The sequence below is a fragment of the Nerophis ophidion genome, linkage group LG12 (assembly GCF_033978795.1).
Source record: "Nerophis ophidion isolate RoL-2023_Sa linkage group LG12, RoL_Noph_v1.0, whole genome shotgun sequence".
NCBI lineage: Eukaryota > Metazoa > Chordata > Actinopteri > Syngnathiformes > Syngnathidae > Nerophis > Nerophis ophidion.
In genome coordinates, this window is record NC_084622.1 from 10160985 (window position 1) to 10173484 (window position 12500).

The following is a 12500-nucleotide window of genomic DNA, read 5'->3' on the forward strand; positions in this document are numbered from 1 at the left end:
GCCAGTTCAGTTTTAGTTTAGTTCTGCATAGCCTTCCCGAAGCTTTAATGCCTTTTCTTAGGGGCACTGATCTTTTCTTTATTTTTGGTTTAAGCATTAGTCACATTTTTACCTGCAGCCTGCCTCCCGCTGTTTCCGACATCTACGAAGTAATTAGCTACCTGCTGCCACTTACTGATGTGGAAGAGTATTACACGGTTACTCTGCTGAGATCTAGACAGCACCGACACTCAACAAACAACAACACATCATTTGCAGACTATAATTACTGGTTTGCAAACACCACACTGTATCTCGCGGCACACTCGTGACACTACACCTTATGATAGTAACCCTGCACTTTATTATCGTGACAATGCACTTTATGATAGTGACACTATAGTTTATGAAAGTGACATTACACTTTATTACAGTGACACTGCACTCTATTATAGTGACACTGCATTTTGATAGTGGCATTACACTTTATGATAGGGACACTACACTTTATGATAGTGACACTACAGGTATGTTGGGATCATACCAGTTTACCTTACAGTTTTTGGAATTCATGCGCCACCTGCATATGCGCATCTAGTAAAACTTTTCCACTTTGCATCAGTCCATCTTAGATAAGCTCGGGCCCAGCGAAACGTTTCTGGGTGTTGTTGACAAATAGGTTTGGCTTTGCGTAGTAGAGTTTTAACTTGTACTTACAGATGTAGCGACAAACTGTAGTTACCGACACTGGTTTTCTGAAGTGTTCCTGAGCCCATGTGGTGATTACCTTTACACACTGATGTCGATAATTTTTACGCAGTCACGGGTCACGGGCATTGCCGCTTATTTGCAGGGATTTCTCCAGATTCTCCGAACCTTTTGATGATATTACGGACCGTAGATGGTGAAATCCCTAAATTCCTTACAATTCTGGTCTAGAAATGTTGTTCTTAAACTGTTGGACAATTTTCTCAAGCATTTGTTGACAAAGTGGTCAACACTTTGTTTGTGAATGCAGCTACAATACCCAATCATGGCACCCAACCAATTAACCTGTTCACCATAAGTGATTGATGAGCATTCTTCCACACTGGTGCGCCACGGCACAGTGGTTGAAAAACCCTGGCATATAGTACAGCAATATTTATGCAAGTTTCGTCATCAAGAACCGAGCTATAAAAGTAACCTAATTGTATTATTTTAATGACTGTTTTGTCCTAAGAAACCCAGAATAGAATGCAATACTAATTAGGGTTGTCCCGATGCGATATTTGATATATGTCCAAAGTCACCATAAGTATCGGACAGTATTGAATAATATCTCCAATATAAGTGCCGATACAAACTTTACACTTTAACCATGCTAGGCTATAGACTATGAGCAGCTACACAACAGCTAAGCACAACAATGCAGTCTAAAACACAACTGTCAATATCAACAAGTATCAAATAATTATCGCTGTATATTACTTACAAATACAAAGTTTCAGAGGCAGAAGCGTATTGGACATTATCCAGTAACAAACGTAGCCTCATCTTTAATCTGACTTTGTCGTAAGCTTAATTTCATAAATATTTTGTGACTACAAACTAAGGCTAGGCGATATATCGATAAACTTGATATATCGCGGGTTTGTGTCTGTGCGATATAGAAAATGACTATCGTGATATTGGAGTATACGTTCTCACGCAGTTGCTTTTTAGCTGCCTTTGTTTTTGTCTTGTCTGAACTTTTTTGAAGCCTCTTTCTTTGCGCTGTCCTCAAATCTAAACATCAGGCAAGGATATGATCAGCTGGACTCTCGACAAAATTGACAAAATCTTTTGACGAGGAAAAGAGGTTCGGGGGAGCCTGGCTGCCCTCATGGAACCATTGTTGCGGGGTACATGAGAGATTCCTGGGACAAATAGAGAATCATGTGCCTGTCAGTCCTTTCCATCGAGGACGTGGAAGACATCTGCCTATTTGGAACAGTGATTGCTGGAGAAACTTGCTGATTGGGCTGGGCATTGCTCTAGTGTATCGTCAAATTTGTAAGACGATGGCAGCCACTCAAGGAGCCCAAAGGCTGTTAGTCGCAATGGATGGTTTGGGCAGGGCTGTGGGAACACAGACTGCGGGAGTTTCTGAACTGAATAGCAAGATGGATCACATCCTGGAGAAGCTTTCTGAAAAGAATTTAATTGAATTTGAGAGCACCCAGCATGGACAAATAGAACAGACAAGTCATTGATTTTTGTCTGCTCACGGAAAACAAACATCCTAATCTAGGATTTGACTCCCTAGAACGGTTTTGACGCTGTGGAAACAGGACCAGGCTGTTCTGAAAACACCCCCGAGGACACCTCAATGATGGACGCTTTTGACCTCCCTCCTGCTTCAACGACACCTGGAGTCGAAGTTTTGCAGATCGGCCTCAGTCTAAAAAACATTACATTATCACACCCAAGACAATTGAGCATACACGCACACCCCCTCCACCCCCACCCCACGCCTTCACCACCGCTTTTTCCCCTCGGGTGATGATCGGATGGCAGCGCTTCAAAGCAGCAGTCGCCTTCCAGGGCCCCAACTCCCCGCCCCTCTGTTGTGAGTTTGTCGTGATCAAATGTAAAGTGTTTGTGTGTGCATTGCACAGAGTTTTTTTCTCCCACTACAGACTAAGCCCTCTTGGCGGCACCGTCTAGATTGTATTTTTTTTCCTCGTTTTCTTTCCCGGCGTTTTGCCTTTTCCCATCTTATACAGGGCCCCTAACGGCGACCCATCAGCGTTCCTGTTCTGGAACCCTGTAGTCTGTTTGTTTTTCTAATTTAAACGGGTTGGTGCTGTAAACGAAAATGTTGTTGTACTTGTGCAATGACAATAAAGACCTTCCTACCTACCTGCCTCTTAGGGCAGGGTTCGGGAACCTTTTAGGTTGAGAGAGCCATGAAAGCCAAATATTTCAAAATGTGTTTCCGTGAGAGTCGTATAATATTTTTTAAACACTGAATACAACTAAATGCGTGCATTTTTAAGTAAGACCTGTCATTTCTTTGTGATCATGTTCTGTTTAATTATGTTCTGTTTTGTTTTTGACTCCATTAGTTCCTGTTTTTGCGGACCCTGGTTTGCTTTTGTTTCCATGACTACCAATCAGTTCACCTGTTTTCATGACTCACACACGATTCACTTGAACTCATGTACCTGTTGTCAATCACCACGTCACCATTTAAGCCTGCAGTTGCCAGGCAGTCAGCCTGGCGACATCACCTTCTACTCACCCTCTATCACCTCCTACACACCTACGTTATCCATGCCGATGATCCATGCTCTTTCTCGGTCAAAGTAAGTTTTTCATGCCATAATTTGTAAGTTTTATTTTCTGTTCGGAGTTCTCCCATTGTGCGAGTTTTAGTTTTCATAGCCAAGTTTTTAACCTCCACTGAGAGCGCCTTTTGTTTATACCCTTTGTTTTTGTAATATTTTTGAGTTAAGATTAAGGATGTCGTTACCTTCACCCCATGTCCGTTCCAATCGCTTTGCACCACGGGAAAACAAACCACACCATAGTCCAGGTCTTGACAAGACCAACATTTTTAGAGTATAATAAGTCTCTTATTCTTTTTAATAACATTGTTATTTTAAATTTAACCAATAATAAATTGTATACTTCTTACCATTAATGCGACATCTTGGACAGGTGCAATAGAAAACGGATGGTTGGATTAAAATGCATGAGAATGTTTTATAATTTGAACGTTATTTTTAACACTGTGATTACCATCGTAATTATTAATTACTTATCGTGTTAAGCAATGTCAGCTAAGATTTATCTGAGAGCCAGATGCAGTCATCAAAAGAGCCACATCTGGCTCTAGAGCCATAGGTTCCCTACACCTGTCTTAGGGGGTGAACATGGGGATGGGTCAAATGCAGAGAATAATTTTGCCACACCTAGTGTGTGTGTGACAATCATTGGTACTTTAACTTTATACCGTGCAACCTTAAGTTGAACTTAGTGTTGACCATCAAATTGTTTAAATCTTAGAGTCCACCACACCAACCTGAGTCTCACCTAATTAAGATTCTTAAAAGTAGATCCCCGATAATGTAGTCTACATGGCAGACACAAACAATGCTCCAGATGTTATTCCGTATTATACAGTATTCAAGAGTTTTCACACGTCTGATCATTGCCTTGTATTTTTGTGCACTCGGCCTCGTTAGCAGACGGGCGTTCCACCTCCGCACACATGCTTAGTTCGTTGAGTGTTTCCAGTCCTACCTCCAAGGCCGCAGACCTCTTGTGGAGCAGCTGTTCAATGTTCCTGGCCGCTCTGGCCACAAGCTCCTCGGCGTCGTTCTGCTCCACAGTGTAGAGGTGCTTGTTCCTGAGAAAAATCTGCACCCAAAGTTGCATTTAGACGCAAATCAAGTCAAACGGGCACGGACGGTTCTGGGGCTGTACCTCGGTTAGACTCTCGCCGGCTGTAGCCGTGTCTGCCAGGGTGACCAGCTCTTTCTGCATTTGATCAACCCATTCTTTGATCCTAGGGGACAGAACAACACACTTCAGAAGGGCCATTGCAACACAATTAAGCTGTCACTCAAGTGCCGGACATCAGAAACAAACAAGGGGATTCATGAAAAAAAGTCTGTCGATGCAACTTTAAATCAACGTGATCAAATTCGGTGTCGTCAGTCAGAGCACGGCAAGCCACGTCAAATTCATTTTTCGCATGTAAGAAATATTTCGAGTAAACTTTTCCACTTTGCATCAGTCCATCTTAGATGAGCTCTGGCCCAGCGGAGCGTTTCTGGGTGTTGTTGATAAATGGCTTTGGCTTTGCATAGTGGAATTTTAACTTGAACTTACATATGTGATCAATTGTAGTTACTGACAGTGGTTTTTTGAAGTGTTCCTGAGCCCATGTGGTGATATCCTTTACACACTGATGTCGCTTTTTGACGCAGTACAACCTGAGGGATCCAAGGTCACCGGCATTGCCGCTTATATGCAGTGATTTTTCCAGATTCTTTAAACCCTTTCGATTATATTACGGATCGTAGATGGTGAAATCCCTAAATTCCTTGCAATAGCTGGTTGAGAAATGTTGTTCTTAAACTGTTGGACGTTTTGCTTACGCATTTGTTAACAAAGTGGTGACCCTGGCCCCGTCCTTGTTTGTGAATGACTGAGCATTTCAGGGAAGCTGCATTTATACCCAACCATGGCACCCACCTGTTCCTCAACTGGCCTGTTCACCTGTGGGATGTTCCAAATGAGGAATGCTCATCAAACACTTAACTGTCTCAGTCTTTTTTGCCACTTGTGCCAGCGTTTATGAAACATGTTGCAGGCATTAAATTCTAAATGAGCTAATATTTGCAAAACAAATGAGGTTTTTGCCGATCCAACTTTAATTCACCGAGATCAAATTCGGTGTCGTCAGTCAGAGCACTGCGAGCCACGTCAAATTCACGTGCCACCTGCATGTGCGCATGTAAGAAATATTTCTAGTAAACTTTTCCACTTTGCATCAGTCCATCTTAGATAAGCTCGGGCCCTGCGGAGTGTTTCTGGGTGTTTTTGATAAATGGCTGTCGCTTTGCATAGTAGAGTTTTAACTTGCACTTACATATGTAGCGACAAACTGTAGTACTGAAATTGTTATTTTGAAGTGTTGCTGAGCCTATGTGGTGATATCCTTTTCACAGTGATGTCGCTTTTTGACACAGTACTGCCTGAGGGATCGAAGGTGTTGAAGGATGCTGATATGTTTGAGGTCTTCATTTTTACATAGACATGTTTAGAGTAGTTAATACTTTTGCTTTGTGTATTCTACCAGTCTCTCTTTGTCTTCAGATCCCAGGTTAGTATTGTAAACCATCGGAATATGAAGACAACCCCCCACGTCTCCATCACCTTATGGTGTTGAGAGGAGGGTGGGGGAGGGCTTTCTTTTGTATGAAAAGAGTGTTTTTCCCTTGGAATGCCAGATCAACTAGAGAAGCTGATATGAATGTATCAGTTAAGTTGACCTAAAGCTTTAGTAAAACTTGAACATTTTCCAATTCTGTCTCGATGGTCCTTCTTACTCAGCATATATGTCATCGAAAGAACTTGGGATTGACCAGTAACTTAGATTCCCTGGGAGGAAGAACTGGTCCGACGCAACAAATGTCACGGGCATTGCCGCTTACGTGCGGGGATTTTTCCAGATTCTTTGAACCTTTTGATGTTATTACGGACCGTAGATGGTGAAATCCCTAAATTCCTTGCATTAGCTGGTTGAGAAATGTTCTTAAACTGTTGGAAAGTTTAAGAAACGGATTTGTCGACAAAGTGGTGACCCTCGCCCTGTCCTGGTTTGTGAAAGACTGAGGATTTCATGGAAACCCAATCATGGCACCCACTTATTCCCAATTAGCCTGTTCACCAACCAACACGATGAGAAATTCGGTCACATGGGGATAGACGTTGACGGGGAAGTGGAGAGGAGGGGTGCGAGACAGGAAGTGGAAGGGCGTCCGTATGTCATAGACCTCCAGGGACGTCAACCTCGGTCTGCAGGTGTCAGGCGATGGATTACGCGACGTTTTGCTGTAGATGAGCTCCACCGCGCTGACAGAGTCCATCAGTCAGGGCCCAGATTGGGCCGGACGGGTGTGACAAATGGTGTGCCCGCGGCACTGTTCCACACGGTCGTTTGTTAGGATCGCCAAACCCATCAAAGACATGATTAATAGCCCACTTGGAGATTAAATCATCCCTTTTCTCGCCTCGTAGCTGTTTCAAAAAAGGTGCGCTGCAACTTCTTATGATTGCCAGATCCGGCAAAAAATCGCTTTGGTCCAGAGATGTCCGATAACATCGAACTGCCGATAAATCGAACTGCCGATAAATACTTTAGAATATAATATCGGAAAGTATCGGTATCAAAAAAGTAAAATGTATGTCTTCTTAAAACCCAGCTGTACGGAGTGGTACACGGACATTGGGAGAAGTAATGAGCAGTTGCGTCTCCCAGTCATACTTGCCAACCCTCCCCATTTTCCCGGGAGACTCACGAATTTCAGTGCCCCTCTCAAAAATCTCCCGGGGCAACCATTCTCCCGAATTTCTTCTACGGCTTTCCACACACCTACGTGAATACAAGCATACTTGGTCAACAGCCATACAGGTCACACTGAGGGTGGCCGTATAAACAACTTTAACACTGTTACAAATTCGCGCCACACTGTGAACCCACACCAAACAAGAACGACAAACACATTTCACACCGTAACACAACATAAACACAACAGAACAAATACCCAGAACCCCTTTCGGCACTAAGTCTTCCGGGACGCTACAATATACACCCCCCGCTACCCCTTACACCCCGCCCACATCAACCTCCTCATGCTCTCTCAGGGAGAGCATGTCCCACATTCCAAGCTGCTGTTTTGAGGCATGTTTAAAAAAAGATAATGCACTTTGTGACTTCAATAATAAATATGGCAGTGCCATGTTGGCATTTTTTTTCCATAACTTGAGTTGATTTATTTTGGAAAACCTTGTAACATTTTTTAATGCATCCAGCGGGGCATCACAACAAAATTAGGCATAATAATATGTTCATTCCACCACTCTATATATTGGTTGATATCGGAATCGGTAATTAAGAGTTGACCAATATCGGAATATCGGATATGGGCAAAAAAGCCATTATCGGACATCCCTACTTCGCTCAGTACATTTAAATATTACCGTATTTTTCGGACTATAGGGCGCACTTAAAATCCTTTAATTTCCTCAAAAATCAACAGTACGCCTTATAACCCGGTGTGCCTAATGTACGGCATAATTCTGGTTGTGCTTACTGACCTCTAAACTATTTTTTTCGGTAAATGGTGTACTGATAAGTGTGACCAGTATATGACAGTCACACATAAGAGATATCTGTCGACTGCAAAATGACTAAAGTAAACAAGACCAACATTGAAAATACAGTAAATAGAATTACACACAACGCTCAAAAATCTATCGAGATGTTTTACTACGACTTTGGTAAGCAATTAAGCCGCGCCGCTTGATGGGTTGTACTCTGCTTCAACATATAAGTATTATTTTTGTGTGTGTATAAGGTAAGACACATTATCTGGCGTTTTGTTTCGCATTATACCAGACCACTCCAACAAGTCAACAACATCCACAAAGCTAATTCACGCACAGCATAAGACGTTTGGTGGACAAAAATGAGACAAAGAAGGAGTGGAAGAGTTTACATGGAAACAAACTGTTGCGTCATTTGGCGGTATAGCTTGCTTGGTAGAGTGGCCGTGCAAGCTAGTAGGGGGTTCCAGGTTTGATCCCTGCTTTCGCCATCCTAGTCACTGTTGTTGTGTCCTTGGGCAAGACACTTTACCCACCTGCTCCACAGTGACACCCACACTGGTTTAAATGTAACTTGGATATTGGGATTCACTGTGTAAAAGCACTTTGAGTCACTAGAGAAAAGCGCTATATACATATAATTCACTTCACTTCACCTATTTTGGTGTGTGTTTAAGGTAACACATTACACCAGACTACTCCAACAAGTCAACAACATCCACAAAACTCACCTCTGTGTATTCACGCACAGCATAACACGTTTGGTGGACAAAAATGAGACAAGGAAAGAGTGGAACATTTTACATGGAAACAAACTGTTGCGCTTGGTGGAGTGGCCGTTTCAGAAACTTGAGGGTTCCAGGTTCGATCCCCGCTTCCGCCATCCTAGTCACTGCTGTTGTGTCCTTGGGCAAGACACTTTACCACATCTGCTCCCCAGTGACACCAACACTGGTTTAAATGTAACTTAGATATTGGGATCCACTATGTAAAAGCGCTTTGAGTCACAAGAGAAAATCGCTATATAAATATAATACACTTCATTTCACTTTTTTTGGTGTGTGTATAAGGTAAGACATTACACCAAACCACTCCAACAAGTCAACAACATTCACAAAACTCACCTCTGTGCATTCACGCACAACACAAGACGTTTGGTGGACAAAAATGAGACAAGGAAGAAGTGGAAAATTTTAATTGGAAAACAACTGTTGCACTTGGTAGAGTGGCCGTGCCAGCAACTTGAGGGTTCCAGGTTCGATCCCCGCTTCCGCCATCCTAGTCACTGCTGTTGTGTCCTTGGGCAAGACACTTTACCCCATCTGCTCCCCAGTGACACCCACACTGGTTTAAATGTAACTTAGATATTGGGATCCACTATGTAAAAGCGCTTTGAGTCACGAGAGAAAATCGCTATATAAATATAATACACTTCATTTCACTTTTTTTGGTGTGTGTATAAGGTAAGACATTACACCAAACCACTCCAACAAGTCAACAACATTCACAAAACTCACCTCTGTGCATTCATGCACAACATAAGATGTTTGGTGGACAAAAATGAGACAAGGAAGAAGTGGAAAATTTTAATTGGAAACCAACTGTTGCACTTGGTAGAGTGGCCGTGCCAGCAACTTGAGGGTTCCAGGTTCGATCCCCCCTTCCGCCATCCTAGTCACTGCCGTTGTGTCCTTGGGCAAGACACTTTACCCCACCTGCTCCCCAGTGTCCACCCACGCTGCTATAAATGTAACTTAGATATTGGGTTTCACTTTGTAAAAGTGTCTTAAGTCACTAGAGAAAAGCGCTATATAAATATAATTCACTTCACTTCACAGTCCACACTATGGTGAGTTCAAGTTCCACCGAACTGGGGTGGGATTTACCATATGGACGGTGCATGGTACATGTGGAGCGCAGGAAGAAGGATGAGACCATTAGCCAGCGCATGAACACCAGCAGGGAAAGAGCACACAAAGTGAAATTGTTTAGGAAAAGCTGGGCCAGGTAAATCAATCGCAGCGCAAAGCAGCTGCTTGCCTTTAATTCCCACAGCCAGACGCCGGTGGGCAACGCTGCAGACCGTGCTGCTACCAGGAGCGAAAATCAACTGTGCAGATTTGGCCACCTTGTATGGCGACGGCGAGATGACCTGGCAACCACCAGCCATTAGGAGCCAAACACGACATTTTAAGTGCACTATACAGTGGGGCAAAAAAATATTTAGTCAGCCACCGATTGTGCAAGTTCTCCCACTTAAAATGATGACAGAGGTCTGTCATTTTCATCATAGGTACACTTCAACTGTGAGAGACAGAATGTGAAAAAAAAATCCAGGTATTTACATTGTAGGAATTTTAAAGAATTTATCTGTAAATTATGGTGGAAAATAAGTATTTGGTCAACCATTCAAAGCTCTCACTGATGGAAGGAGGTTTTGGCTCAAAATCTCACGATACATGGCCCCATTCATTCTTTCCTTAACACGGATCAATCGTCCTGTCTCCTTAGCAGAAAAAAAGCCCCAAAGCATGATGTTTCCACCCCCATGCTTCACAGTAGGTGTGGTGTCCTTGGGATGCAACTCAGTATTCTTCTTCCTCCAAACACAACAAGTTGAGTTTATACCAAAATGGATACATGGATGATACAGCAGAGGATTGGGAGAATGTCATGTGGTCAGATGAAACCAAAATAGAACTTTTTGATATATATATATATATATATATATATATATATATATATATATATATATATATATATATACATATATTAGGGGCGTTAATTACGAGTTAACTCATCAATCTATTAACGCCGACAATTATTTTATCGCACATTTGCGTGTGTTGTTTACATGCTTTTATTTTGTTAACGCCTTTTCTTAACAAGATGGCGTCGCCTGGACAGGCTTCGAAGTCGAGGGGCTCTTGGTAAAGATGGAACATTAGGCAAAAATACCGGACAATTCTGCAAATTTCATGGCTGGCTTACAGCGTGGTCACTCCGGGATCACTTACGACCGCCAGACAATTCTGAATGTGGATAGATCGGGCCGTTTTGGACTGAATGACGCGTGCTTGCTAGACCTGCTAGCTAGCAGGGGAATACTTTGCCGGCTACATCCAGCGGCCTGTGAAGCAGCGGAGTATATGTGTTGTCTGTCTATTTATGAATCATGCAGACGAGGAGTGTTGGCTGAGTTCTTAACGTTTACTTTCAGAGCGTGCATATCACAACATAAAAGATGCCGTCATGGCGACACACAACCTATACCGGGCTACCGCGCATGCTCGTCACTCCTGTTGCATGCTGGGTAGTGTAGTTCTTTTATTCCCTGACTCATAACATCACAATATAGTACCATGTATATGATGCGTTCAGTTTATCAAAGCACCAAGCAAACAATCGGAAAATTCCCATCATATCAATTCCTAGATATGGTCATAATTATTTTAAGTGCACTACGCAGAATAAACACAACATTATTAATATTGCTACTACGGATAATTTGATAAAAAATTCCCTAAAACAGCCCACTACCTATAATATAGGTTTTTTAAACATAAGATCCCTGATTAAAAAAATGTTTCTGCTGTTACCTCAGAAATTGCCTGTTCAGATGTTATGATTGTGGCTCAGAGATTTGTATGTAGATTATATTTATTTTCCATAACAAACAGGATAACTTAAATACCCTGGCAGTGGAAATAAGCTTAAATGTTTGTATTTACATTTTTTGAGTTGATTTTCCTCCTCTCTGAGCCGCAACCTTATCGTGGTAGAGGAGTTTGCGTGTCCCAATGATCCTAGGAGCTATGTTGTCCGGGGGCATAAAGCTCCCTGGTAGGGTCTCCCAAGGCAAACAGGTTCTAGGTGAGGGATCAGACAAAGAGCAGCTCGAAGACCTTTATGAAGATGAACAATCATGGACCCAGATTTCCCTCGCCCGGACGCGGGTCACCGGGGCCCCCCTCTGGAGTCAGGCCCGGAGGTGGGGCACGATGGCGAGCGCCTGGTGGCCGGGCCTGTTCCCATGGGGCCCGGCCGGGCACAGCCCGAAGAGGCAACGTGGGTCAGCCCTCCAATGGGCTCACCACCCATAGCAGGGGCCATAGAGGTTGGGTGCAATGTGAGCTGGGCGACAGCCGAAGGCAGGGCACTTGGCGGTCCGATCCTCGGCTACAGAAGCTAGCTCTTGGGACGTGGAACGTCACGTCACTGGGGGGGAAAGAGCCTGAGCTAGTGCGCGAAGTCGAGAAATTCCGGCTGGACTCACTTCGAAGCACAGCAAGGGCTCTGGAACCACTTCTCTCGAGAGGGATTGGACCCTCTTCCACTCTGGCGTTGCCGGCAGTGAGAGGCGACGGGCTGGGGTGGCAATTCTTGTTTCTCCCCGGCTCAAAGCCTGTACGTTGGAGTTCAACCCGGTGGACGAAAGGGTAGCCTCCCTCCGCCTTCGGGTGGGGGGGACGGGTCCTGACTGTTGTTTGTGCTTTTTGGGAACACTCGAGGGAGTACTGGAAAGTGCTCCCCCGGGTGATTCCCTTGTCCTACTGGGACACTTCAACGCTCACGTTGGCAACGACAGTGAAACCTGGAGAGGCGTGATTGGGAAGAATGGCCGCCCGGATCTGAACCAGAGTGGTGTTTTGTTATTG

At 43.7% G+C, this 12500-nt stretch overlaps 1 protein-coding gene across 2 annotated transcripts in view; it reads right to left on the reverse strand.

Annotated features, from left to right (window-relative positions):
• LOC133562944 (voltage-dependent calcium channel subunit alpha-2/delta-1) overlaps positions 1–12500 on the reverse strand; it is a 311591-nt gene that overhangs the window by 271308 nt on the left and 27783 nt on the right. For both annotated transcript variants that reach the window (XM_061916789.1, XM_061916788.1), the window contains exons 2-3: positions 4432–4513; positions 4249–4365 (exon numbers count right to left, since the gene is read on the reverse strand). In XM_061916789.1, the coding sequence (XP_061772773.1) occupies positions 4249–4365; positions 4432–4513 (199 nt within the window). The remainder of the gene's footprint in view (positions 1–4248; positions 4366–4431; positions 4514–12500) is intronic.